This window comes from Heptranchias perlo, chromosome 1, assembly GCF_035084215.1.
Source record: "Heptranchias perlo isolate sHepPer1 chromosome 1, sHepPer1.hap1, whole genome shotgun sequence".
NCBI classification, from domain to species: Eukaryota; Metazoa; Chordata; class Chondrichthyes; order Hexanchiformes; family Hexanchidae; genus Heptranchias; species Heptranchias perlo.
Genome location: NC_090325.1, coordinates 170912756 through 170938985, shown reverse-complemented (window position 1 = coordinate 170938985; position 26230 = coordinate 170912756). Strand labels below are relative to the sequence as shown.

General features: G+C 44.5%; 1 protein-coding gene across 1 annotated transcript in view; it reads right to left on the bottom strand.

Annotated features, from left to right (window-relative positions):
• Positions 1-26230, bottom strand: part of LOC137327807 (la-related protein 1B-like) — a 110442-nt gene that overhangs the window by 19053 nt on the left and 65159 nt on the right. The window contains exons 9-13 of the mRNA XM_067993627.1: positions 24381-24555; positions 22711-22883; positions 17056-17412; positions 11610-11733; positions 2899-3107 (exon numbers count right to left, since the gene is read on the bottom strand). Coding sequence (XP_067849728.1) covers positions 2899-3107; positions 11610-11733; positions 17056-17412; positions 22711-22883; positions 24381-24555 — 1038 coding nt within the window. The remainder of the gene's footprint in view (positions 1-2898; positions 3108-11609; positions 11734-17055; positions 17413-22710; positions 22884-24380; positions 24556-26230) is intronic.

Genomic DNA, 26230 nt, shown 5'->3' with positions numbered 1-26230 from the left:
TGGGGAGAGAGAGAGATCTTCAGAGTGCGAGGGCGGACGAGAGAGCGAGAGGCGAGGGAGTGCGGCGGGGAGAGAGAGGAGGAGAGGGACGAGGGCGGCGGGGAGAGAGAGGAGGAGAGGGTGAGGGCGGCGGGAGAGAGAGAGGAGGAGAGGGGAGGGCGGCGGGGAGAGAGAGAGGAGGAGAGGGAGGGCGGCGGGAGAGAGAGAGGAGGAGAGGTGAGGGCGGCGGGGAGAGAGAGGAGGAGAGGGGGAGGGCGGCGGGGAGAGAGAGGAGCGAGGAGAGGGGAGGGCGGCGTGGGAGAGAGAGAGGAGAGGCGTGGGCGGCGGGAGAGAGAGGAGGAGAGGGGAGGGCGGCGGGGAGAGAGAGGAGGAGAGGGGAGGGCGGCGGGGAGAGAGAGGAGGAGAGGGGGAGGGCGGCGGGGGAGAGAGAGGAGGAGAGGGGAGGGCGGCGGGGAGAGAGAGAGGAGGAGAGGGGAGGGCGGCGGGGAGAGAGAGGAGGATAGGGGAGGGCGGCGGGGAGAGAGAGGAGGAGAGAGGGCGGCGGGAGAGAGAGAGGAGAGAGGGCGGCGGGAGAGAGAGGAGGAGAGGGAGGCGGCGGGGAGAGAGAGGAGGAGAGGGAGGCGGCGGGAGAGAGAGGAGAGAGGGCGCGGGAGAGAGAGGAGGAGGGCGGCGGGAGAGAGAGGAGGAGAGGGCGGCGGGGAGAGAGAGGAGGAGAGGGCGGCGGGGAGAGAGAGGAGGAGAGGGCGGCGGGGAGAGAGAGGAGGAGATGAGGGCGGCGGGGAGAGAGAGGAGGAGAGGGCGGCGGGGAGAGAGAGGAGGAGAGGGCGGCGGGGAGAGAGAGGAGGAGAGGGCGGCGGGGAGAGAGAGGAGGAGAGGCGGCGGGGAGAGAGAGGAGGAGAGGGCGGCGGGGAGAGAGAGGAGGAGAGGGCGGCGGGGAGAGAGAGGAGGAGAGGGCGGCGGGGAGAGAGAGGAGGAGAGGGCGGCGGGGAGAGAGAGGAGGAGAGGGCGGCGGGGAGAGAGAGGAGGAGAGGGCGGCGGGGAGAGAGAGGAGGAGAGGGCGGCGGGGAGAGAGAGGAGGAGAGGGCGGCGGGGGAGAGAGAGGAGGAGAGGGCGGCGGGGAGAGAGAGGAGGAGAGGGCGGCGGGAGAGAGAGGAGGAGAGGGCGGGCGGGAGAGAGAGGAGGAGAGGGCGGCGGGGAGAGAGAGGAGGAGAGGGCGGCGGGGGAGAGAGAGAGGAGGATGAGGGCGGCGGGGAGAGAGAGGAGGAGAGGGCGGCGGGGAGAGAGAGGAGGAGAGGGCGGCGGGGAGAGAGAGGAGGAGAGGGCGGCGGGAGAGAGAGGAGGAGAGGGCGGCGGGGAGAGAGAGGAGGAGAGGGCGGCGGGGAGAGAGAGGAGGAGAGGGCGGCGGGGAGAGAGAGGAGGAGAGGGGCGGCGGGGAGAGAGAGGAGGAGAGGGCGGCGGGGAGAGAGAGGAGGAGAGGGCGGCGGGGAGAGAGAGGAGGAGAGGGGGCGGCGGGGAGAGAGAGGAGGAGAGGGCGGCGGGAGAGAGAGGAGGAGGAGGGCGGCGGGGAGAGAGAGGAGGAGAGGGCGGCGGGGAGAGAGAGGAGGAGAGGGCGGCGGGGAGAGAGAGAGGAGAGGGCCGGCGGGGAGAGAGAGGAGGAGCGGGCGGCGGGGAGAGAGAGGAGGAGAGGGCGGCGGGGAGAGAGAGGAGGAGCGGGCGGCGGGGAGAGAGAGGAGGAGCGGGCGGCGGGAGAGAGAGGAGGAGCGGGCGCGGGGAGAGAGAGGAGGAGCGGGCGGCGGGGAGAGAGAGGAGGATGCGGGCGGCGGGGAGAGAGAGGAGGAGCGGGCGGCGGGGAGAGAGAGGAGGAGCGGGCGGCGGGGAGAGAGAGGAGGAGCGGGCGGCGGGGAGAGAGAGGAGGAAGCGGGCGGCGGGGAGAGAGAGGAGGAGCGGGCGGCGGGGAGAGAGAGGAGGAGCGGGCGGCGGGGAGAGAGAGGAGGAGCGGGCGGGCGGGGGAGAGAGAGGAGGAGCGGGCGGCGGGGAGAGAGAGGAGGAGAGGGCGGCGGGGAGAGAGAGGAGGAGAGGGCGGCGGGGAGAGAGAGGAGGAGAGGGCGGCGGGGAGAGAGAGGAGGAGAGGGCGGCGGGGAGAGAGAGGAGGAGAGGGCGGCGGGGAGAGAGAGGAGGAGAGGGCGGCGGGGAGAGAGAGGAGGAGAGGGCGGCGGGGAGAGAGAGGAGGAGAGGCGGCGGGGAGAGAGAGGAGGAGAGGGCGGCGGGGAGAGAGAGGAGGAGAGGGCGGCGGGGAGAGAGAGGAGGATGAGGGCGGCGGGGAGAGAGAGGAGGAGAGGGCGCGGGGAGAGAGAGGAGGAGAGGGCGGCGGGGAGAGAGAGGAGAGGGCGGAGAGAGGAGGGCAGTGGGGGGGGGGCGGGGCGGCGGATGCAGAAGGTAGAGTGAGAGCGAGGGAACGAAAAAAAAAGACAAGCAGATAGATGAAAGAATCAAAACTGAGGTACTACATAATCAGTACTTTCCCAGTGTTCCATAATCCTGAACAATGATACAAATAGACACTACATAAGGAGAACCCGATGGATAACACATGTCCCACAGCTTTTTTTTAAAATCATGTATTGTTTAAATCATACAATAGGCAAATAAATATAACTGGAATGATAAAGATAACAGTAAATGTTTAATTTCAAATGAGTGCTAAACTAATGCATACATTGCAAAGCATAGATTTCACTGGGCTGCCTATTCCCAATTTTGATGTTTCTGTGAAATACAAAAGCTGTGAATTTGACATCACTGTGTGTGATGTAAGTGCACTGGGCCAAAAATAAGTGATGTAAAGTAAGATCTTTACATTTTCTCTGATTTCACTCAAAATACAAATAAACATTATACCTCAATATCTAATGGTCCTCCTTCTTTCACAACAGGATAGAATCGTGGAGTTTTATTGGGATCCTGCAGCCTTGGTGTACGTGGAGTCCTTGGTGTTCTGGCAGGACATACCGGAGATTCTGGTACAGTTGTAGGCAAAGAACGTGCTAGGTTTGATGGTGGTGGCTCTGCAACACCAAACAGCTTGTTGGCTAACTCTTCAGTATAATCTGTCAGACAAACAAATAATTAAAGATTTATTTCTGTAGCACATTCTTTTGTTTTAAATAGTAACCACATTGTTCCACTGGTGCAGAAGTGGGTTATCATTCAAATACCAGTCTTCACTGGCAATCAGATTCTCCTATTCTCACGGGCGAATGTCTACTAATTCTCAGCTAGGTACTTAAAGATTGCGAAATGGTACTTGAGCAACTGTCGTACAATCCATGGGATAAAGTATAAACCATATTCGCTTTCTATTTTTGAAGAGTAGAGCATGCTCATGCTTCATCACTTCTAACCAGTAAGTGATGTCTTGCAGTTGTTTTCATTTTACTTGTGGTAATTGGCAAAAGAACCAAAGGGGAGATGAGAATTTTTTTTAATGCAGCGAGTGGTTATGATCTGAAATGCACTGCCTGAAAGGATGGTGGAAGCAAATTCAGTAGTAACATTCAAAAGGGAATTAGATATATACTTGAAAAGAAAAATTTGCAGGACTCTGGGGAAAGAGCAGCTAAGCGGGACTTAATGGATAGTTCTTTCAAAGAGCCAGCACAGGCATTGATGGGCCGAATAGCATCCTTCTGTGCAGTATTAGTCTTTGATTTAGAGATTCGGAGAAATTCCACAAATGGTCTCATGTCGCAGCCAGATAAAGTACAGTAATTGATAATCATGAACCCACCGTGTCTGTCTCAGCAGGACATGGCGGCTAGGAAATGGAACAAGATTGCAGGTGGTCAGAAATCTGGAGTGCCTGCTTCTTTGAAGTGCCCACATTAAAAGGGAAGCTTCTAGGATTGCTCATCATTTAAGTTACTTTAAGAAAAATTAACACGCACATATTAGATACAGGATTATCAGACAAATACTCAAGGACGCCATTATTAAGCCCTATAGTTTTCAAATAAATTCGAGATCGCTTAGTACTAAGGTTGCACAGATTTTGTACTTATGCCATGCTTGGGCTGCGAACGGTTAACAGGGAAACATTCAACATCGAAAGCAAATCTTTCCTCCTTCAGAGTACAAACTTGGTTTAAATGCACGTGCAAATTTGGATGTGCCAACTTAAAAATGCAGTGTCCCATGCATCAAAAATAACTACAATATGTGTTCATTTCAAATATCATTTCATTAAATAAAATGGCAACATTTGAGCAAAGAGATTTTTTTTGACATGGCAAAGTAATCATGTATAACTGGTAAATGGACATGGACATTGACATTCCAATCTCACTATCAAGAGTGTCAAAATTCAGCTTGTTAAAAAGCTGGGTGCAGTAATAAATGTGTGCTACTAGATCTGACATCTCGTAAATTCCATATGGTACCAGATTGTTTTTCATAAATCGACAATAGCAAATATGGATAAAGAATGATTTCACAATATATTTTCTTTTCATGCTAGGTCCAAATTAATCAAAGAAAATTGTTTTTAAAATGATGGAACACCATGCTTTTATACAGACAGTACCTAGAAAGCATTACAAAGCAACATATTAAAACTCTGTTGCTCCTTTGATTGATAGGTGGATACATGTACAATATTGGATGGGAATGCACCATACAAGTCCCGAAGTTAGATCAATGGTTGGGTTACCCAATCTCAGTTGAGTGGGTGGGTTGGGGGTTAATTCATATCGCCTCAGCATTTGTAAGCTCGGGGAAGAGTTAGCAGCGTGATAAATTATACCTGGGGTTCCTGTTCCTGATCATTGTCCAGTGACTCTAGCTGAAGCACATGTATGGACATCTGTTGAGAGCACGATTGGACTGGTCTCTGATGGCCCAATGTTCAAATAGCCTGCTGTAGCTCACTGGCCAAGTTCACATCTGAACCAGAGCGGGACAAATATCCTTGCGGGGAGGTTTGCTAGCACTGTTGGGGGGGGTTTAAACTAACTTGGCAGGGGGATGGGATACAGAGTGGAGCTACAATAGGGGGTGATGTGCAGCCAAATATAGAGAAAAAAACAAGTCAGCTTGGAAGACAGGGCAAATGTGAGGGCAAGGCTGGATGGCATCTATTTTAATGCAAGGAGTCTTGTGAATAAGGTGGATGAACTGAAGGTGTTGATAAACACATGGGAGTATGATATTGTTGCTGTCACAGAGACATGGTTGAGGGAGGGGCAAGACTGGCAGCTCAATATTCCGGGGTACAGAATCTTCAGGCGAGACAGAGGGGGAGGTATAAGAGGAGGGGGGGTCGCAATATTAATTAAAGAATCAATTACTGCCATAAGGAGGGATGATATATTAGCAGGTTCCTCTAATGAGGCTATATGGGTGGAGCTTAAAAACAAAAAGGGGGCAAGCACTTTGATGGGAGTGTACTATAGGCCCCCAAACAGTCAGGGGGAGATAGAGGAACAGATATGTCGGCAAATCTCAGAAAATTGTGCAAATAATAGGGTAATAATAGTGGGGGATTTCAACTTCCCCAATATTAACTGGGATACTCAGAGTGTAAAAGGCTGAGAGGGTACAAAATTCTTAACGTGCAGCCAGGAGAGCTTTTTGAGCCAGCATGTAGAAAGTCCTACAAGAGAGGGGGCGGTACTGGACCTAATTCTAGGGAATGTGGCCGGCCAAGTGGAAGAAGTGCTAGTAGGTGAGCACTTTGGTGACAGTGACCATAATTTGGTGAGATTTAAGGTGGTCATGGAAAAGGACAGGGAGGGGCCGGAAATAAAGGTTCTAAATTGGGGGAAGGCCGATTTTAATAGGATAAGGCAGGATCTGGCCAAAATGGACTGGGATCAGCTGCTTGTAGGAAAATCCGCATCGGAGCAATGGGAGTCTTTCAGAAGGGAGATTGAGACCATACTATGGCAACATGTTCCCGTAAAGGTCAAGGGTGGTTCCAAGAACTCCAGGGAACCTTGGATGTCAGGGGATATACGAGAATGGATTAGGAAAAAAAGGAGGGCTTTTGGCAGATACAAAAGGCTAAAGACGGAGGAAGCCCGAGAGGAGTACAAAAAGTGCAGAGGGATACTTAAAAAAGAAATTAGGAGATCAAGGAGGGGCCATGAAATAACACTGGCGAGCAAAATAAAGGAAAATCCTAAGATGTTTTATAAGTATATTAAGGGTAAGAGGATGACTAGGGAAAAAATAGGGCCCATTCGGGACAAAAATGGCAATGTGTGTGTGGAGCCGGCAGATGTAGGAGGGGTTCTAAATGAATTTTTTGCATCTGTTTTCACCATGGAGAAGGACGATGTAGACATAGAAATACGGCAGGGGGACTGTGATATACTCGAACATATTAACATCGAGCGGGAGGAGGTATTGGCGGTTTTAGCAGGCCTAAAAATGGATAAATCCCCAGGCCCGGACGAAATGTATCCCAGGCTACTGTGTGAGGCAAAGGAGGAGATTGCGGGGGCTCTGACACATATATTCAGAACCTCTCTGGCCACAGGGGATGTGCCAGAGGACTGGAGAACCGCTAATGTAATACCATTATTCAAGAAGGGGAGTAGGGAAAAACCGGGGAACTACAGGCCAGTGAGCCTAACATCAGTGGTAGGAAAATTATTGGAAAAAATTCTGAAGGACAAAATTAGTCTCCACTTGGAGAAGCAAGGATTAATCAGGGATAGTCAACATGGCTTTGTCAAGGGAAGATCATGTCTGACTAATTTGATTGAATTTTTTGAGGGGGTGTGGATGAGGGTAACGCAGTGGATGTGGTATACATGGATTTCAGTAAGGCCTTCGATAAAGTCCCCCACAGGAGACTGGTCAAGAAGGTACGAGCCCATGGAATCCAGGGTGCCTTGGCACTTTGGATACAAAACTGGCTTAGTGGCAGAAGGCAGAGGGTGATGGTCGAAGGTTGTTTTTGTGACTGGAAGCCTGTGGCCAGTGGGGTACCACAGGGATCGGTGCTGGGTCCCTTGCTGTTTGTGGTCTACATTAATGACTTGGATATGAATGTAAAAGGTATGATCAGTAAGTTCGCTGATGATACAAAGATTGGTAGGGTGGTAAATAGTGAGGAGGATAGCCTCAGTCTGCAGGACGATATAGATGGGTTGGTCAGATGGGCGGAACAGTGGCAAATGGAATTTAACCCGGAAAAGTGCGAGGTGATGCACTTTGGAGGGACTAACAAGGCAAGGGAATACACAATGAATGGGAGGACCCTAGGCAAGACAGAGGGTCAGAGGGATCTTGGTGTGCAAGTTCACAGATCCCTGAAGGCGGCGGAACAGGTAGATAAGGTGGTAAAGAAGGCATATGGGATACTTGCCTTTATTAGCCGAGGCATAGAATATAAGAGCAAGGAGGTTGTGATGGAGCTGTATAAAACACTGGTTAGGCCACAGCTGGAGTACTGTGTGCAGTTCTGGTCGCCACACTACAGGAAGGATGTGATCGCTTTGGAGAGGGTGCAGAGGAGATTCACCAGGATGTTACCAGGGCTGGAGCGCTTCAGCTATGAAGAGAGACTGGGAAGATTGGGTTTGTTTTCCTTGGAGCAGAGGAGGCTGAGAGGGGGACATGATTGAGGTGTACAAAATTATGAGGGGCACAGATAGGATAGATACTAAGGAGCTTTTTCCCTTCGTTGAGGGTACTATAACAAGGGGACATAGATTCAAGGTAAAAGGCGGGAGGTTTAGAGGGGATTTGAGAAAGAACTTTTTCACCCAGAGGGTGGTTGGAGTCTGGAACTCACTGCCTGAAAGGGTTGTGGAGGCAGGAACCCTCACAACATTCAAGAAGCATTTGGATGAGCACTTGAAATGCCATAGCATACAAGGCTACGGACCAAATGCTGGAATATGGGATTAGAGTAGACAGGGCTGATGGCCGGCGTGGACACGATGGGCCGAAGGGCCTCTATCCGTGCTGTATAACTCTATGACTCTAAGAATAGGCACTTGCGTGAAGTACAAAACCCATCAATTTGTGGAACCAGCCCATTTCCCATAAGGAAGAGCAATGGAGAAAAATTAAGGATAAACAACTTTTCAGTCTGGTGTATTCCAGAACAGAAAAGCAACATCAATTGTTTTTTGTAATGTCATTCCTTGAAGGGAATCTCTTTACTGGTCAAGTTGAAAAGCCTCAAAATCAGCAGCCACAATGCCACCAGGAACAAAAACTAAAATATGAAAGCTCATTAACAAAAAAAAATACTTTATGGCTGGGAGTGTTTTACATTCGCATGACCCTGTGACTAGTTGAGCAGGTATATCAGAATCCCCGGACATTAAAAAAAAATCACTCTCAGGATGTGGGCGTCACGAGCAAGGCCAGCATTTGTTACCCATTCCTAGTTGCTCGAGAAGGTGGTGGTGAGCCATGTGGTGAAGTTACTCCCACAGTGCTGTTAGGTAGGGAGTTCTAGGATATTGGCCAAGGAACAGCAATATATATCCAAGTCAGGGTGGTGTGACTTGGAGGCATTGGTGTTCCCGTGCACCTGCTGCCCTTGCCCTTCTAAGTGGTGGTGGTGGTCACAGGTTTGGGAGGTCCTGTCAAAGAAACTTGGTGAGTTGCTACAGTACATCCTGTAGATCGTATATACTGCAGCCACGATGCACAGTCAGTGGAGGGAGCGGATGGGTTGTCGATCAAGCGAACTGCTTTGTCCTGGACGGTGACAAGCTTCTTGAATGTTCCTGCACCCATCCAGACAAGTTGAGAACATTCCATCACACTCCTGACTTGTGCCTTGTAGGTGGTGCAGAGGCTTTGGGGAGTCAGGTGGTGACTCACTCGCCTCTGACCTGCTCTAGTAGCCACAGCATTTATGTGACTGATCCAGTTGAATTGCTGGTCAATAGCGACCCCCAGGATGTTGATGGTGGGGGATATGGCGATGGTCACTGCCAGGCACTTGCGTGGTGTGAATGTTACTTGCCACTTATCAGCCAAAGCCTGGATGTTGTATGGATTGTTTCATTATTTGAGGAATTGTGAATGGAGCTGAACACTGTAATCATCAGCGAACAATCCCACCTCTGAACTTATGATGGAGGGAAGATCATTGTTGAAGCAACTGAAGATGGTTGGGCCTCAGACCCTGCCCGGAGGAACTCCTGCAGTGATGTCCTGGGGCTGAGATGATTGGTGTCCAACAACTACAATGATCTTCATTTGTGCTAGGTATGACTTCAGCCACTGGAGTTTTCCTCCTGATCCCCATTGACAGTTTTACTAGGGCTCCTTGCAGCCAAGCTCAGTCAAATTCTGCATTGATGTCAAGGGCAATCACTCTCACTTCTGGAATTCAGCTCTTTTATCCATGTATGGATCGAGGCTATACAAGGTCTGGAGCCAAGTGGTCTTGGCGGAACCCAAACTGACTATTGGTGAGCAGGTTATTCATAAGTAAATGTCGCTTGATAGCACTGTTAATGACTTCTTCCATCACTTTGCTCATGATTGAGAGTTGGCTGATAGAATGGTAATTGGCTGGGTTGGATCTGTCCTGCTTTTTGTGGACAGGACATACCTGGGCAATTTTACACATTGTTGGGTACTTGCTTGGTTGGAGGCATGGCTAGTTCTGGAGCACAGGTCTTCAGCACTACACGATGTTGTTGGGACCCCTACATAGCTATTACTGCGTGCAATGCACTCAGCCGTTTCTTGATATCATGTGGAATGAAATGAATTGGCTGAAGACTGGAATCTGTGTTGGGGGAAACCTCAAGGAGGCCAAGAAGGATCATCCACTCGGCACTTCTGGCTGAAGCTAGTTAAAAACGCCCCAGCCTTGTCTTTTGCACACACTGATATTCTACGAGCCTCCTCTTTCTCCCGTTAGTTGCTTAATTGTCCATCACCATTCGTGACTGGATGTGGCAGGACTGCAGAGCTTAGTCCTGATCCATTGGTTGTGGGATCGCTGAGCTCAGTCTATAGTATGCTGCTTCTGTTTAGCATAAATGTAGTCCTGTGTTGCAACTTCAACAAGCTCGCACCTCATTTTCAGGTACGCCTGCTGCTGCTGCTAGCATGCACTTCTACACTCCTCATTGAACCAGGGTTGGTCATCTGGCTTGATGATGGGTGTGAGGGATATTCCAGGCCATGAGGTTGTGGTGGAATGCAATTCTGCTGCTGCTGATGACCCATAGTGCCTCATGGATGACCAGTTTTGAGCTGCTAGATCTGTTCTTAATCTATCCCTCTTAACATAGTGGTCGCACCATACGACTTAATGGAGGGTGTTCTCAGTGTGAAGACGGGACTTGGAGTCCATAAGGACCATACGGTGATCACTAGTAGGTTATACTCGTGTTTGTTCTCTCACCACCTGCCGTATGCCCAGTCTGGCAGCTATGTCCTTCAGGACTTGGCCTGTGGTGGTACTACCGATCCATTCTTGGTGAAAGACATTGAAGTCTCCTACCCAGAATATATTCTGTGCCCATGCTACCCTCAGTGCTTCCTCCATGTGGTGTTCAACATGAGGAGTACCGGTTCATTGGCTGAGGGAGGGTGGTAGGTGCTAATCAGCAGGAGGGTGCCATACCCATGTTTGACCTCAAACCATGAGACTATGGGGTCCAGAGTTACTGTTGAGAACTCTCAGTCACTCCCACCCAACTGTATACCACTGTGCTCCCACCTCTGCTGGGTCTGTCCTGTCAGTGGGACAGGACATATCATGGGATGGTGATGGAGGAGTCAGGGACACTGCTGATAGGTATGATTCTATAAGTATGACTATGTCAGGCTGTTGCTTGATCAGTCTGTTGGACAGCTCTCCCAACTTTGGCACCAGACCCCAGATGTTAGTGAGGGGGACTTTGCAGGGCTGTAGTGTCCGAATTTGAAACGTAGGTTGCAGCTGAGTGGTTTTATTCTTGTTAGTAGTGGTTTGATACAACGAAGTGGCTTGGTAGGACAGTTAAGAGTCAACCACATTGTTATGGGACTGAGGTCACATATAGATGGCAGGTTTCCTTCCCTAAGGGCATTAGTGAACCAGTTGGTGTTTTTTTTAAAACTGATACCAACTTTTTATTCCAGATTTATTTAGTTTTTATTTAAACTGAATTCAAATTCACAAACTGCCATGGTAGAATTTGAACTAGCGTTCTCTGGATCACTAGTAACATAACCAGAATGCTACCGTATCCCTGTACAGTGCTATAGCTTCTTGGACCCACACATACACACAAAAACAATTCTGATTTTCTGCAAGCATGCCAAATAGAAACTTTGGTGAAATCTTCTAGATCTCATAGAAAACTTCTATGCTAAGACCGTAAATTCAGAAGGGATCAATTCCATTGCATTACAGATATAATGCAGTAAATGTGATCTAGCCTATTTCAATTCTCAGAAATAGAATTTACTTAAGTAGTACAAGTAGATATGTAACCCACCACCTTTTGTGCACTTAAATTTAACTATGATCAGATGAACTTGCTCTTGAAATCAAAAACAGGAAATTGGAATCAGCCAGTCTTCAGGATACACTAATCAAGATTTAGATTTTGGTTCGCCGTAGATTATACTGATCTTACCTTGGTGGGCCTTTGGTGGTGCAGGAGGCACTTCCTGGTTTGGATCGACTGGTGGTTCAGGTGCCAGGGTATCAAAATGTTCTTTACTGATCACATTCAACTTCTTAAAATTCTCGATTTCTTGCTATATTGTAGGTAGAAAAGCAAAACAGTTACAATTTTTGTTTTGAAAACTTGAATTACATCATTCTGATTTCTTTTCATTTGTGAGAAAATACTATACATGTTAAAACATACTCTTATGTATTGTTATGTGTGCAGCATCAAGTATTTTCACTTTGGCTGGGTGGTGATGTGGCAGAGTGGAATTCAATGCGATGAAAATAAGACGGGCGGGCAATCCATTCCGCCATATTGCCATCAGTCGGTGAAATTGAAAATTTAATCCTGCTCTTTTTTTGCTTGTATTAGTTGGCAAACCTATTACGTTTAGGGACAAAGGAGATCGAGAAGAGCAGTGTATGATTTTCAGCACAATAATGTGGTGGGCAAATGACAATTCTCCATCTTGGTATGACTTACAGTAGAGCCTTGTAAATCAACCACCCTGCTAATCTGAATACTTTTTTAAAAAGTAGTCTTTTAAAATCAATATATTTTATGTGTACTATTAACTCACCCAGTTCATTATTCAGGCAGTCAACCACTCACTGACTCCTAAATAGAATGCAAAATTCAGTTGCACATGCTGGGATCAAGGAATGTATCTTGCAGAAACTGGAGATTTCTGAGGAGAACTATTGTATCAAAGTCTATATTTCAGTTTCTGGCGAGTAAACAAAATTTAAATCTAATTGTTTTCAACTTTCACTTATTACATTAGTGACCCATTCTACTGCTGATCCTTTGTACATACTACTGCTAATCACAGTGTGCAAGTGAACTGTATGCACTAACTCAACTACCTGAATGGACCACTTTGAAGTCTGGTAGATCAACTCAGTGAGGTTCTACTGTACATGTACAAAACTGTCAAATACTTCTTCACAAAGTTGGTATGCCTGTAATGGCAAGGATGAAGATTCCAATCGGTTTTATATCGCAGAAGAGGGAAAAGATTTGAATACAACACAATGTGTAGTCAAGGAATTTAAAGCAGCTTGATATCTCTGTTTCAAAATGCATATTAGTACATTCAGTATGCCCATTAACACCGTACATTAATGCTTCCCCTGTCTGCCAACTGGATTTCTCCAAGCAACTCTAACCACCAATTCATTTAGGTTATTGAAAATGTGATTTTGGGCCCTTTTTAAACCTAACAGAAGTGCTTAAAATTCTGAAAGGATAGGACCAGGTAGATAGAAGCAAACTGTTTCCAGTAATTGAGGGGCCAAAGATACAAGATGCAAGAGATTTAGAACACAGGGCAGGAGAAACTTCTTTAGCGATGTGGGGCTGTGAAATTCACTTCCAGAGTTAGTAATTGAAGCAGAAAGTATGTCGACATTCATTAGATTGGATATGTGGATGAAGGAAAAGGGGTTGAAGGGCATGGGTACATGTGATTAGAACCATTTGCTCAAGTGGAGGGTAAAAACCCATAAGGGCCGATTGGGCAAAATGGTTTGTTTCCAGGTTGTAACTTCTATGCATGTATGTAGCCACGTACTGAGCTGATTGGTCCATGGCGATCACGGGACCCACATTCCAAGCAATCGTCCAATTATCTGTTTAGTTCAAGAGGACCACAAGACCAACAAGGAAAAGACTAGTCAATTTTTTCTTCTAACCACGGCAGCGGCTCTTGCATCTCACGTCTTCTGAACCTCACTTGTTTCGAACTGACTGGCCACAGGCTGCAAGTTTCATTCTCCCTGGCTTCCCTGCTCTATGGGATTTGGCTTGAATCATATAGTTAAGCTGCAAATGGGCTGTAATGCCGACTTCCTCCGCTCTTCACCCTGTTGCTCGCAACCAGGCCAACTCCTTCCCAGTCCTGGCCTCCTGCTCCAGAGGCTGAAGTGAGGAAGCAGTGGGGAACAGGAACAGAGTGAGCCCAAGGTCCTGTATCATGGCGAAGATCCACTAGTGATCAAAATTTCCAAGTTAGATATAGATATTGCCCCAAAGGCTATTATGTGAGCAAAGTGGTTACTGCATTTCCCCTGGCATTAGCATTTACAATGAAATGCAATGCAGTATATTTCAGAAGAACTAAAAGGAGTAAAACATGCAATGACACTGGATAAGTTTGATAACTTGTGTTAGGTTTAAAAAAAGGCCCAAAATCAACATTTTTAATAACCTATATGAATTGGTGGTTAATGATGCGACTGAAATACTCCAACTCTACACTGCCATTTTAAAACACTAACCACAATTAAAATCTTAGAAGAAAGAAGTTTCAGGGGAGCAAGCCTTGTTCAAAGTACTCACCCAATCTATTTACACACACAAAAATTAAATTTCTAATCTGTTGCCTTGGGGTAGACCTACAACTTCACTTCTCTCATCTCTCTCCCACAGAGCTGATCTAGTGACATCAGAGGGGGTGGACATGTCACTTAATACACTTTAATGCAGATTATAACTTTGGGACTGATGTGGGAGCTGGTCTGGTGCCATCCCAACCAAAGAAAACATGCTACTGACTGGGATGATGCCGCATACTCAACCTTTTTGTATGAACAATATTTGCAAATAAATGCAATACAGCATATTTCAGAAGAACTAAAAGGAGCAAAACACACAATGACAACGCAACACTAAGGCTCATTTTTCAATCACAACACATCTCTCCACTTCCAGAAAGTGTACTAAAAGAAACTTCATAGCACCGTATCATATCTCAAACATTCCAAAATGCTTTACATGCAATATAACTATTAGTAGGCAAATATGACAACCATTGTCACAGCAGCACCATTTAATATTTTTTGGTGGTAATGGCTGAGAGAAAAAATATTAGCCAGGAGCCTGCTGCTCTCAAGAGAGGTGGGGCCTTGTTTTAACATCTCATCCAACAATCCCCAAGTGAAAAAGAGACCCACTGAACAGATTTCAGCAAATTACAGGTGCCATTACAGGAGAGTGACTGCCCTTGACATCAAGGCAGCATTTGACTGAGTGTGGCACCAAGGAGCCCTAGTAAAATTGAAGTCAATGGGAATCAGGGGGAAAACTCTCCAGTGGTTGGAGTCATACCTAGCACAAAGGAAGATTGTAAACAATTTTACATCACCAAGTTATAGTCCAGCAATTTTATTTTAAATTCACAAGCTTTCGGAGGCTTCCTCCTTCCTCAGGTTCCTTCCAACAACGTTCACCTGAGGAAGGAGGAAGCCTCCGAAAGCTTGTGAATTTAAAATAAAATTGCTGGACTATAACTTGGTGTTGTAAAATTGTTTACAATTGTCAACCCCAGTCCATCACCGGCATCGCCACACAAAGGAAGATGGTAGTGGTTGTTGGAGGCCAATCATCTCAGCCCCAGGACATTGCTGCAGGAGTTCCTCAGGGCAGAGTCCGAGGCCCAACCATCTTCAGCTGCTTTATCAATGACCCTCCCTCCATCATAAGGTCAGAAATGGGGATGCTCGCTGATGATTGCACAGTGTTCAGTTCCATTCGCAACCCCTCAAATAATGAAGCAGTCTGAGCCCGCGAGCAGCAAGACCTGGACAACATCCAGGCTTGGGCTCATAAGTGGCAAGTAACATTCGCGCCATACAAGTGACAGGCAATGACCATCTCCAACAAGAGAGAGTCTAACCACCTCCCCATGACATTCAATGGCATTACTATCGCCAAATCCCCCATCAACATCCTGGGGGTCACCATTGACCAGAAACTTAACAGGACCAGCTACATAAATACTGTGGCTACAAGAGGTCAGAGGCTGGGTATTCTGCGGCGAGTGACTCACCTCCTGACTCCCCAAAGCCATTCCACCATCTACAAGGCACAAAAGTCAGGAGTGTGATGGAATACTCTCCACTTGCCTGGATGAGTGCAGCTCCAACACCACTCAAGAAGCTCGACACCATCCAGGACAAAGCAGCCCGCTTGACTGGCACCCCATCCACCACCCTAAACATTCACTCCCTTCACCACCGGCGCACTGTGTACCATCCACAGGATGCACTGCAGTAACTCGCCAAGGCTTCTTCAACAGCACCTCCCAAACCCGCGACCTCTACCACCTAGAAGGACAAGAGCAGCAGGCATATGGGAACACCACCACCTGCACGTTCCCCTCCAAGTCACACACCATCTCGACTTGGAAATATATCACCGTTCCTTCCTTTTTGAGTTCAGAACAAGTAACCTTTTAAAAGTATGAAGGTTTTTCCCTCCCTGTTCTGCTGCTGGAGTTAATTGTAGACGCTGGAGGGAAGACATAGATATTGCACAGTATGAAACTATAGTCTGTCATTTTGTGTCTTTTATAAAGTCCAGTGGGATATTGCTACTAAAACCAACTGCTCTTGTAGCCACAGTATTTATGTAGCTGGTCCTGTTAAGTTTTTGGTCAATGGTGACCCCCAGGATGTTGTTGATGGGGGATTCGGCGATAGTAATGCCATTGAATGTCATGGGGAGGTGGTTAGACTCTCTTGTTGGAGATGGTCATTGCCTGGCACTTGTCTGGCGTGAATGTTACTTGCCACTGATCAGCCCAAGCCTGGATGTTGTCCAGGTCAAAATCCTGGAACTCCCTTCCTAACAGCACTGTGGGAGAACCTTCACCACATGGACTGCAGCGGTTCAAGAGGACGGCTCACCACCACCTTCTCAAGGGCAATTAGGGATGGGCAATAAATGATGGCCTCGCCAGCGAGGCCCACATCCCATGAACGAATAAAAAAAAAGTTCAATCTGAGAATCCAGATCAATATCGGATACTCATTTTTCCCAATTAGTACTCGATCATAAAGAATCAATTAAGTATTTCTTCTGGATTGGCCTTGCAGACTAGGAGTAAAAAGCAAAATTATATTTCAGCATTTCCTTCATACCTTTAAAAGGTTACTTGTTCTGAATACAAGTGTTATTTATATATTATACAACGCCCATTTTAGCACACACAGTTGGTTTTAGTAGCAATATCCCACTGGACTTCATAAAAGACACAAAATGACAGACTAAAGTTTCATACTGTGCAATATATATGTCTTCCCTCCAGCATCTACAATTAACTCCAGCAGCAGAACAGGGAGGGAAAAACCTGTCATGCCATGTACAGAGCTTTCAAATGCAGATCAATACATTATCCACCACCTTTGAGAGATGATGGTTCTTATCTATTTTATAGTGTTTTCAGCAGCTATCACTGATTAGGATCTAATACACAGAATATTTGATTTAAAAAATAATAAAACACATCAACTTGATGGTAGTACTTTACAATGGAGACAACCGTAGCACACAAAACAATTCCATTTGATATAGTTATTGACCAAAACGAACAAGATTAATAATATATAGCCAGACCAAGGTTCACCTTTATTGTTGAATATTCTGGCCCATTTTCTTCCATGCAAAGATCTTGTTCGTAGTAGTATAAGCCATCATTGATAGCCTTGGCCAGTTCTGTTGTAATTTTTGCTCGTGAAACATGATTTCCTGTACGGTCACCACCCGGATGCTTGCGCATGTGCGGAGGAGTCTGAGTCACAATCAGGATCTTATTCACATCACGATCATCAATTTCATAGTCTGAGTCATCATCTGACCAATCCGTGAAGGTATTCTTGCGTCCCTCTATCTGTTCCATTTCTTCATCAAACATAAAATCCAATTCCTCCTGCTCTTCTTGCTCCTGTTTGAGAGCTTGTTGAGGTTTGGGTGATTCACTCTCCTACAAATCAGCAAGATTAAACAATTAGTTTTCATAGTTTATAAAATATACATTTATCTTTTGGTAGAAAAATAAAGCGCAGAGTTGGTTTGTCTTGATAACACAAGTAAAAACCTTAAATACTTATGTCTGGACCATTCATTGTTTCAATATTTCAGAAATTAGATTGACCATGTATTGCTGATTCACAAGAAATGTTGATGCCTTTTACAGAGGGTGCAGAGGAGATTTACTAGAATGATACCAGGGATGAGGGACTTCAGTTATGTGGAGAGACTAGAGAAGCTGGGATTCTTCTCCTTAGACTGGAGAAGGTTTATTAGAGGTGTTCAAAATCATGAAGGGTTTTGACAGAGTAAATAAGGAGAAACTGTTTCCACTGGCAGAAGGATCAGTAACCAGAGGACACAGATTTAAGGTAATTGGCAAAAGAGCCAGAGGGGAGAGGAGAAGAAATTTCTTATGCAGTGAGTTACGATGATTTGGATTGCCTGAAAGGGTGGCGGAAGCAGATTCAATAATAAGATTCAAAAGGGAATTGGATAAATACTTGAGGGGGAGAAAATTGCAGGGCTATGGGGAAAGAGCAGGGGAGTGGGACTAATTGGATAGTTCTTTCAAAGAGCAGACACAGGCACGAATGGCTGCCTCCTGTGCTGTAAGATTCTATATGACCGTAAATTTCTATGACAGGTAAGCACCATTAAACTGCAATTTATATTTAACACAAATAATTCACCTCTAATGCAACACAGTGCTATTGAGCCCAAAGAGTATCAAATAAGGCCCTTCAGGCAGAGTTCTGCAAGAGGAAGCAGAGCACCAGACGTGTCTAGTTTTGCAGTATAGGTGGCTCTGAATAACAGCCTCGAGACATTAACAGGCTCTATCAGATTTCTCCAGGATAGATCATGCTTGGATAACAATTTGTATGCATATAGCACCTTTAATGTAGAAAAATGACAAAATGACCAAAAGCCTCATCAAAGAGCTGGTTTTGAAATGGCTTTCAAAGGCAGGGAACTGGGTAGCGAGGCAGAGGAGTTTAGGGAAAAGTGTTTCAGAGAATAAGGCAGAGATGGCTGAAAGCTTTGCCACCAAAGATGGAGCAGGGAACAGGGTGAATACAGTGGAGTTTTGGACAATTGAGTTATGAAAGGCAGGAGCCCAGCTTGGAGGAAGGCATGCAAAGCACCATCAGTGGGCATCTGATACTGCTGAAGCCTGTCTATGCTTTGAGTATTGTGTAATAGCTGGCTCTAGGCCAGACACTGAGGAATTCCAACATTTTCCTGATTGCTGGGTGAAACTGGTGCTTCAAAATCAAAACCTGCCCCACATACCACAGGAATGGGAAGAGTCACATTAATGACCATTAATGTCACTGGCATCAAAATGTTTTGAAGGGATGTTGTCACAATTGCCTTCCCCACCCCCACCGGAACGTGTACCCGATCATCCTACTCCTGCAGTGTTTGGAGATTGTCAAAGTCCATTTAAGAGAAAACAAAATATCCTAGACCAGAGTAAAGAAAGCTGAACTCCTTTGGACACTTAAGACAAACTATTCTACAATTACATAAATATTTTCCATTGTTTCCTATTATCTACTATGGGCTTTATAAAAAGTGTTTTTTAAATTCCTTTGGTGGGAGAAGCGAAGAGGAAATTAAGTGAAAAAACCTTTCTGAATTAGGGTGTTGCCATGACTAAAATTATCCATTTTTAGGGTATGCACAGGCTGTACATTTTAAGGCATGTGAGGGTTGCAGACATTACAAATAATTGGTAAGGCCTTGTGAAATTTATTAATTTGAAAAATCATGAGCCTTAGATATCATCAATTTGAATGAGATTAGAATTTCAAGTTTTTTTTTAAAAAAGCACTCATGACAGATCAATTACTTTATTTAGCCCTTGTACAATGTGATTTTTCATGCAGAGGCCCCAAGATTGTACCAAAAAAAATCCATGAAGAACTCAGTCAAGACTATAATAATTTGGAGAAAAAAAAATTAGAGTCCAAGGCAATGCAAGGAACAATTCAAAGGTTGCAATGCACTTTCTCCTTGCAAAAAAGTCTACTTCTCTCAGATATCAATACTGAATGAATGCCTGCTTTTAAAAGGATACTAGAACTAATGGACATGCGTTAAAACTGGTGAAAAGAAAGTTCAGCACAGATGACAAGAACTATTTTGTGCAAACAGTAATGAAAAGATAGTAGTGAAGATAGGATAGTGACAGAAAAACTTTTGACTCACTTAGGAGCCAATTAGATGGTGTTGATGGGGGCAATCTAGTTCTTTTATTCTGGATGGACGAGCTAAGATGGGCCAACTGATCTCTCGCATGGTAGCAACCATGGAAATTTATGGTTTTCAGTGAATACTGTATCCAGCACAGCTAGAGGTGAAATTTTAGGATTATAATCTTGGTGTGAATGGAATTTTCAGATATCACGTTTGCTGTGATAGAAAGCTACAAAGCTGGCAGCACGTCTCAACCTACAAACTTGAAAAGCAAGGAAACAAAATCTGAGACACTTGTGCAAAGTGCTCTGAATATTCAAACAACCTAATATTTTAAAGTTTTTTGTAGTATGATTTATGTCCTAAGGTTCATGCACAGTTATGTTACCACGTTCTAATATTTTTGTTGTACCTTTAGTGTGTAATGTAACACAAAGAAAAACTTTATTTGTCCAATTTGTCACAATTATTTACTCTAAGAATCTATTACCTGCACGTTTCAGTCACTCGGGGAGGGAGTAGTGGTGGAAAGGGTCTCTTTTTGAACATTTTTATTCTCCTAGTCTGCCTGTGCCTCGTTTTCTCTTACAATCTTATTGTCTTGCTGTTTATTTCTCTACCACAGTATTGTGTTTTAAATGTTAAACTGATCAGTTTTTGTAATTTCATTCCATTGGAAATTAATTTTCAAAAACAGATCCATGAACTTCAGATTCAGTTGGGTCAAAAATGGAAGGAGAACATTGGAGAAGTTACATCTAGAAAGAAGAAAAGTTTGGACAAGGGTTTCAGTCAAAGTGGGGGTGAGGACAATGCATTCAAGGACCTTGGAAAGAAGAGAGGTTAGAGGGCAATAATTTGGGAGGGCAGGGGTCATGAGTGGGCTTTTTGAAAAAGGGGAATGATGATAGAATTTTTAACGGGAAGGAGAACAATGCCTGTGCAAAGGGAGACATTAAATGTTAGTGAAGGAAAGATAGTTTAATGATCAGGAGCTGGGTGGAGAGGGTATTGAAGCAGGTGGTGAATCTCAGAAGATGAGCCTAGCAAGGACAGGGGAGAAGCTAGAGTGGTAAGGAATGGAGCTTTTGTGGAACAAAAACAATTAAGTGTGAATATAAACTCAAAGTTATGTAACTTGTTTTTTGTAATTCAGTAAAAAAGTGGGTTGATCACAGGGAGACCTTAAGAAACCTACAGTTAATTAGATCCCTGTTAATACCACCTCCAACAGCATCACTGCACAAGCTTTGTAGATCAAAATGTGGTTCAATTACTTTTTGCATTAAAATGAGGTGACAAACCAACGTCCAACCTGTGCCATGATTTCAAACAGGCTGCTAAGCATCTCCCGATTGAAAAGCCCACCAAAACAAACAGGTGATCTGCCAGCTCTCTCAGTAGGAGAGCACTGGGCTGACATGCACTGCATATTCCCAGCAGCTAGCAGGGACCATCCTCAAGAATCCACGATACTGCAGGTGCAGACTCATAGCGGGGACAGCAGTGCTGCTGTGAGCGTGAGGCACACCATCCATCCAGCAGTAATGTTTGAATGTTACTTTTACCAGATCAGCTGTTTCGACCAGTGGGTGTTCTGAGTTAATCACTGTTCATTCATAGGGCTCACCTCACTAAACATATAGTTCTGTGCTGAGAGTGGGAAGGATGATTACTGTCAAGCCTTGGACCAAGCCAAAATAGTGCTTAAAAAGGCATACACAGGGCTACTTGGCATGACTGCACCAGCACCCCTTTTCCAACCCACACAGAAGGCCAGCAACCAGGAGATTCTCAGACTGTCTGCCTGAACAGAAGGAGGGAGAGGACAGACAGACAGAGAACAAAGGAGAGGAAGCGAGAGAAGAGGGGTGAAGGAAGAGGAAGTGAGAACAGATGAGTGCGAAAGGATTGAACGATTATACACACACGAGGGAAAGGCGAGGGTGGGTGTGGGAAAGAGAAAGCATGCACATGGAAGTGTGAGAAAGAAAAAGGAAAGCAACTGAAAGAGAGAAAGAAAGAGAAAAAAATAGGAGATGGAAACGACATGGTCCATTGACATCAAAGGGGCAAAGTAGATGGAGACATTGAGTTTTAGCAAGATTCTACCCAACTCAATAAATGATTTAATCACGTGGTCCACTCGCTATCTGTGATAGTGATCTGACCCACTGGTTGGGCACCCCTATTCTACAACAAATTGAGGTTTACAATTTCAAATAACACGATGATCTATTTAAATTACACAAATTTTATCAAGTTGATTAAATGATGAAGCATAAACTAAACAAACATTACAGAAATGCTAAAGTAAAGAATAGCTCAAGATCAAAAGGGAATTTATTGAAAATTCGAGAAAGGAAACTAGGTGGGCTGTTGGCCATCACACTATCATTTAACCTCTGGGACCCTAAGTCCATGTGCAGTTAGGATTCAAGTCTTCCCTTTAAAAGCTACAAAGGGTCCCCTACTTGAAATGAGCTTGGATAGTCTCAACTCAGGTCCCAGTGAGAACCAACCCAAAGCACAAACAGCCAGTAGTTCTGCATTATTTGACAAGATTGTTAGTGTGGTAAATACAAAATATCACACTGTACATTAGTGTATTTGATACTGACAGAAGTGGAAAAGATATACCCAAATATTCAAGATGGACTCTGCTACTCAACAAATTAGCTGCTTACAAAAATACTTTTCCATGAAGTAAATTTCTAGTTACATTCTGAACTTTACATGTGCAAGAGTCTCAATACACAGTACACCCTTATCGCAGACTTTCGTTTGGACAACTAAACAAAACAAAATCATGCATTTGATAAGTCTCAAAGATTGTACCATAGAAGAGGAGGTCAAAGCTATGCTGCAGTACAGTATACTTTGTCTAAGAAATCAGTTTAGGCCCTACATCACTCTAGTTTCAATTACAATATATACATAAGCTGTTGATGTCACAATAACAGTTTTGGCACTAAGAGCTTTGCAATTAACTTAGTTTATAATGAAGTTTATATCTTGTAGTTATGAGGGTAAAACTCAGGAATACCTTCGGTTTGAGTGGTGATGGACGGTGTCTCTTTTTCACTTCAATCCAAGGATCAGATTCCAGATCAGGCAAACTTGTAGAAAGCCCCTTAGACATTGTCTGAAGATTACTGGTCTCAACATTTTTCTTTGCATCAACAGGACTTCCCACCCTAGGGGAACTAGGAGCAGATTCTGAAAATCATGGAGCCAACATTTTTTTTTCAATACTTTTTGTTTCACAATATAGGATTATTACACAGAATCTACAGCACAGAAACAGGCCATTCGGCCAAGTGGTCTATGCCAGTATTATACTCCACATAAGCATCCTCATATTTTAATTACCTCTACACACCCTGCCCCATATCCCTCTATCCCCTGTGCCCTCAAGTATGCCTTAAGCCTTCCCTTAAATGTGTCAATGCTATCTGCTTCAACTATTCCACCTGGCAGCGAGTTCCATATTCTTACAACGGTGTGTTAAAAAAAATTCCTCCTAAATTCTTTGTTTGATACTGGTTACGTTATATTTATGCCCCATAACAAGTCAAAACCGTTTTTCCACGTCAACACCATAGAACCCCTTCAAAAATTTTAAAAAGATCTGTATCAAGTCTCCTTTTATTCTCTTTTCCAAAGAATTACAGACTGCTCATTCTTTCCTGAAAGTCGCATCCTCTCAATTCTGATAACACCCATGTAGATCTTTTCTGCATTTTCTCCAGTGCTTCAATATCCTTTTTAATAGTATGGAGACCAGAACATGCAGATTTAAAAATTGGTTAACCTTGAACTTCCAAAAACTGTGGAGAAAGTACAGCGAAGCCTGTCTTAAGTACAACTACAAAGAGACCAAACATCTACAATGTCTGAAATAGTCCGAAAGCTGATCAGAAAAGCTTCTTTTAGTTAAAAAAAAAAATCAATGGAAGTTGAATCTCCAGCTCTGTAGTTACCCCAGAGAACTTGATTCAGTTACAGTACTTCCCTAATCTGAACTATTCTATTAGTTTTTTGATTGGGCCAGTAAGCAGCATCAAAAAGGCAGCAAGACCCGCCTGACAGAGTAGCACTTTTGTCAACCAGAGAAGTTTCAAAGCATCTCTTTCTTCCAGCTGAGGGAGGAAACACAGTGGTGGTACAAAGCAGCAGGGGAGGGGGAAGAGAAGAGTGTTCAGAAACAATGCATAAGCCAGTTGGTAAACTAGGCAGATCTTTTCTAATATAAAAATGAAAATGCTAGAGTGTTTCTTAATCACACTCTTGTGACAAACAAAAAAGGAAGTATGTCCAATATGGAACTACTATTTTCCTTCAATATTTGCCGTGTCATCACAGCCACTTGCCTCCATGCATTATTTTTCAGCAGTGAGGGAAGGCGACTTCCAAGGCCAATGTCTCTCCTTCCTTAGTCTATAGCAAACATACATGCTGTAGGGTAAAGATAGATAATGTGGCAATTTATACTAAGTCAAGGCATGTTACATTGCAGATATGTCCAATAGCCTTGCTGTATACCAAGATAATTTGTCATACTTGGGGCTGCAAGTTGAGACCAGTGCATGGACTCAAATCAGAGATGATAGCACGAAGAAACAGCAGCAGCTCAACTGCCCGACACTCAAGCGGCATGTATTATCAATGATGTTGGGACCAATGTTTTAATTGAAAGATTTACAGTATGATTACCAGTTTGAGAGCTGTACATCTGTCCAGGTACAAATTCTGGGCAGTTAATTAAACGGGAAAAGTCAGTTCTTGGAACGTCAGAAACAGGTGGGCCTGGAATTGGCCATTTTTCAGGACTTTCCTTTTTCCTCATTTTCTGGTCCACGATTTGTACCTCCGTGCTCCCTTTTAAAGCCTAATTGATTTTGAAAACACAACAATGGTATCAGTAAACAGACTAGAAGATTTATATGATAAACAATAAAAAATAAAAGATCTTAGGAAGGTAGTTCCAATTAAGTTCACCTCAAATATGAAGAATTTTCCAACAATTAAAGGATTAAAAAGATCAAAAATGAGGGGGAGGAGACAACCCACGCCATTACATATTTTGTTCTTACACTTTCAGACAACGTAAATAAATGCAAATGTTTAGAATAATTTACCAAGCAAGTTAATAGATGGCAAAGCATTGGGGTTATTCAACATACAATTAGGTGCTGTGATGAGTTTTAAACGTACCAGGAGGACAAGTTTCCACAGGCATTTTCTCTCATTGTTGGCTTTTGTTACTTTGTCTGATCTGACACACATTTTACATTTCATTTGAGTGCTTCGCTATTTTCATGTATATTTTTCTAATGCACTGGGCCATACGACTTCCAAACTACAATTAGAGAATTCAAACCCCTCCCTCTCCAATGCAGGCATGACAGCAAGATAATCACTTTCACATGGCTTAAAGACCAGTTTCTCTGCTCTGAATTCACAAGTGGGTGAATAAATTGAGCTTGGTGTTTGCTATTACTAAAGGTAAAGTTTTTCACACTGACTTCATCAACTGAGCCTTCAGAGAAATCTTTTCAGAAAAGCAGAGTATGCAATTTTGGAAAGCCCACCCATTAAGATTTTAGATTATTTATTACAGATATGGTCTATTTCCTTCTTTGACATGAGTTCAACCCCCACATACAAACCAGGATGTTGGCGAGATATCCTCAAAAACACCTCTACAACAAATTCAGATTTGGTACTCAGGTGATGACTGATGCATAGAAGTCCTCTTTCTGAACTATGCCCACAACTCTAACTGGAAGCAGTACCATAATCTAAAGCAGCACCATAGTCTAAAGCAGCGAAGCCACTAAAAGATAATGGCAGAGCAGCTCCAAGTGACTCAAAATCAGAAACAAAACAAAGGGCAAGGCTATAACAGGAGCTTGTTACATGGAAATTGAACTTATTTCAAAAAAATGAGGAAGACCATATCTATAGCAATCCAACATTCTTCCTCAATTGTTCAACCGTCACAAATAGGAACACGCAACATTATTATAAAAACTATAGGGGGACGAAAGAACCTATGTACTTAGACCAGCAGACACCATTACAATGCTTGTCCTGCTCTGTTAAGTTGAAACAGTACTGCATAGTGAAAATATACACTGCTCCAGACAGCTACATCCAGCTATCCTGTATGTGATCTTAAAAGAGAACCCTGCACACATTTGCCGAAGAAGCACCTACTACTCAAGTAGAGAAGGTGCCCTGCTAGGTTTATCCAAATTTTTATTCCCAAGGGAGATTTTAGATGTTAGATTTTTCTTTGGAAATCCTATGCCTACATAGAATCAAAGATTTTGGTCAATCTACATAAAAGGCTCCTGTCCTGTGCAATTTAGCTACTAATACACTTCAATGTCAACATGTGAGAATCCTACAATTTAGCATAAACTGAATGAAATTCTATTAATGTCAGGGAGTTGAGCATAAGTCACCTTCAGGTGAAGAATGGAGAAAGTTGGATCTCCTTAAAATAAGAAAAAGGCTACGGTAAAATCCCTGAATTTGGCTTTGTAAAACAAAGTGCT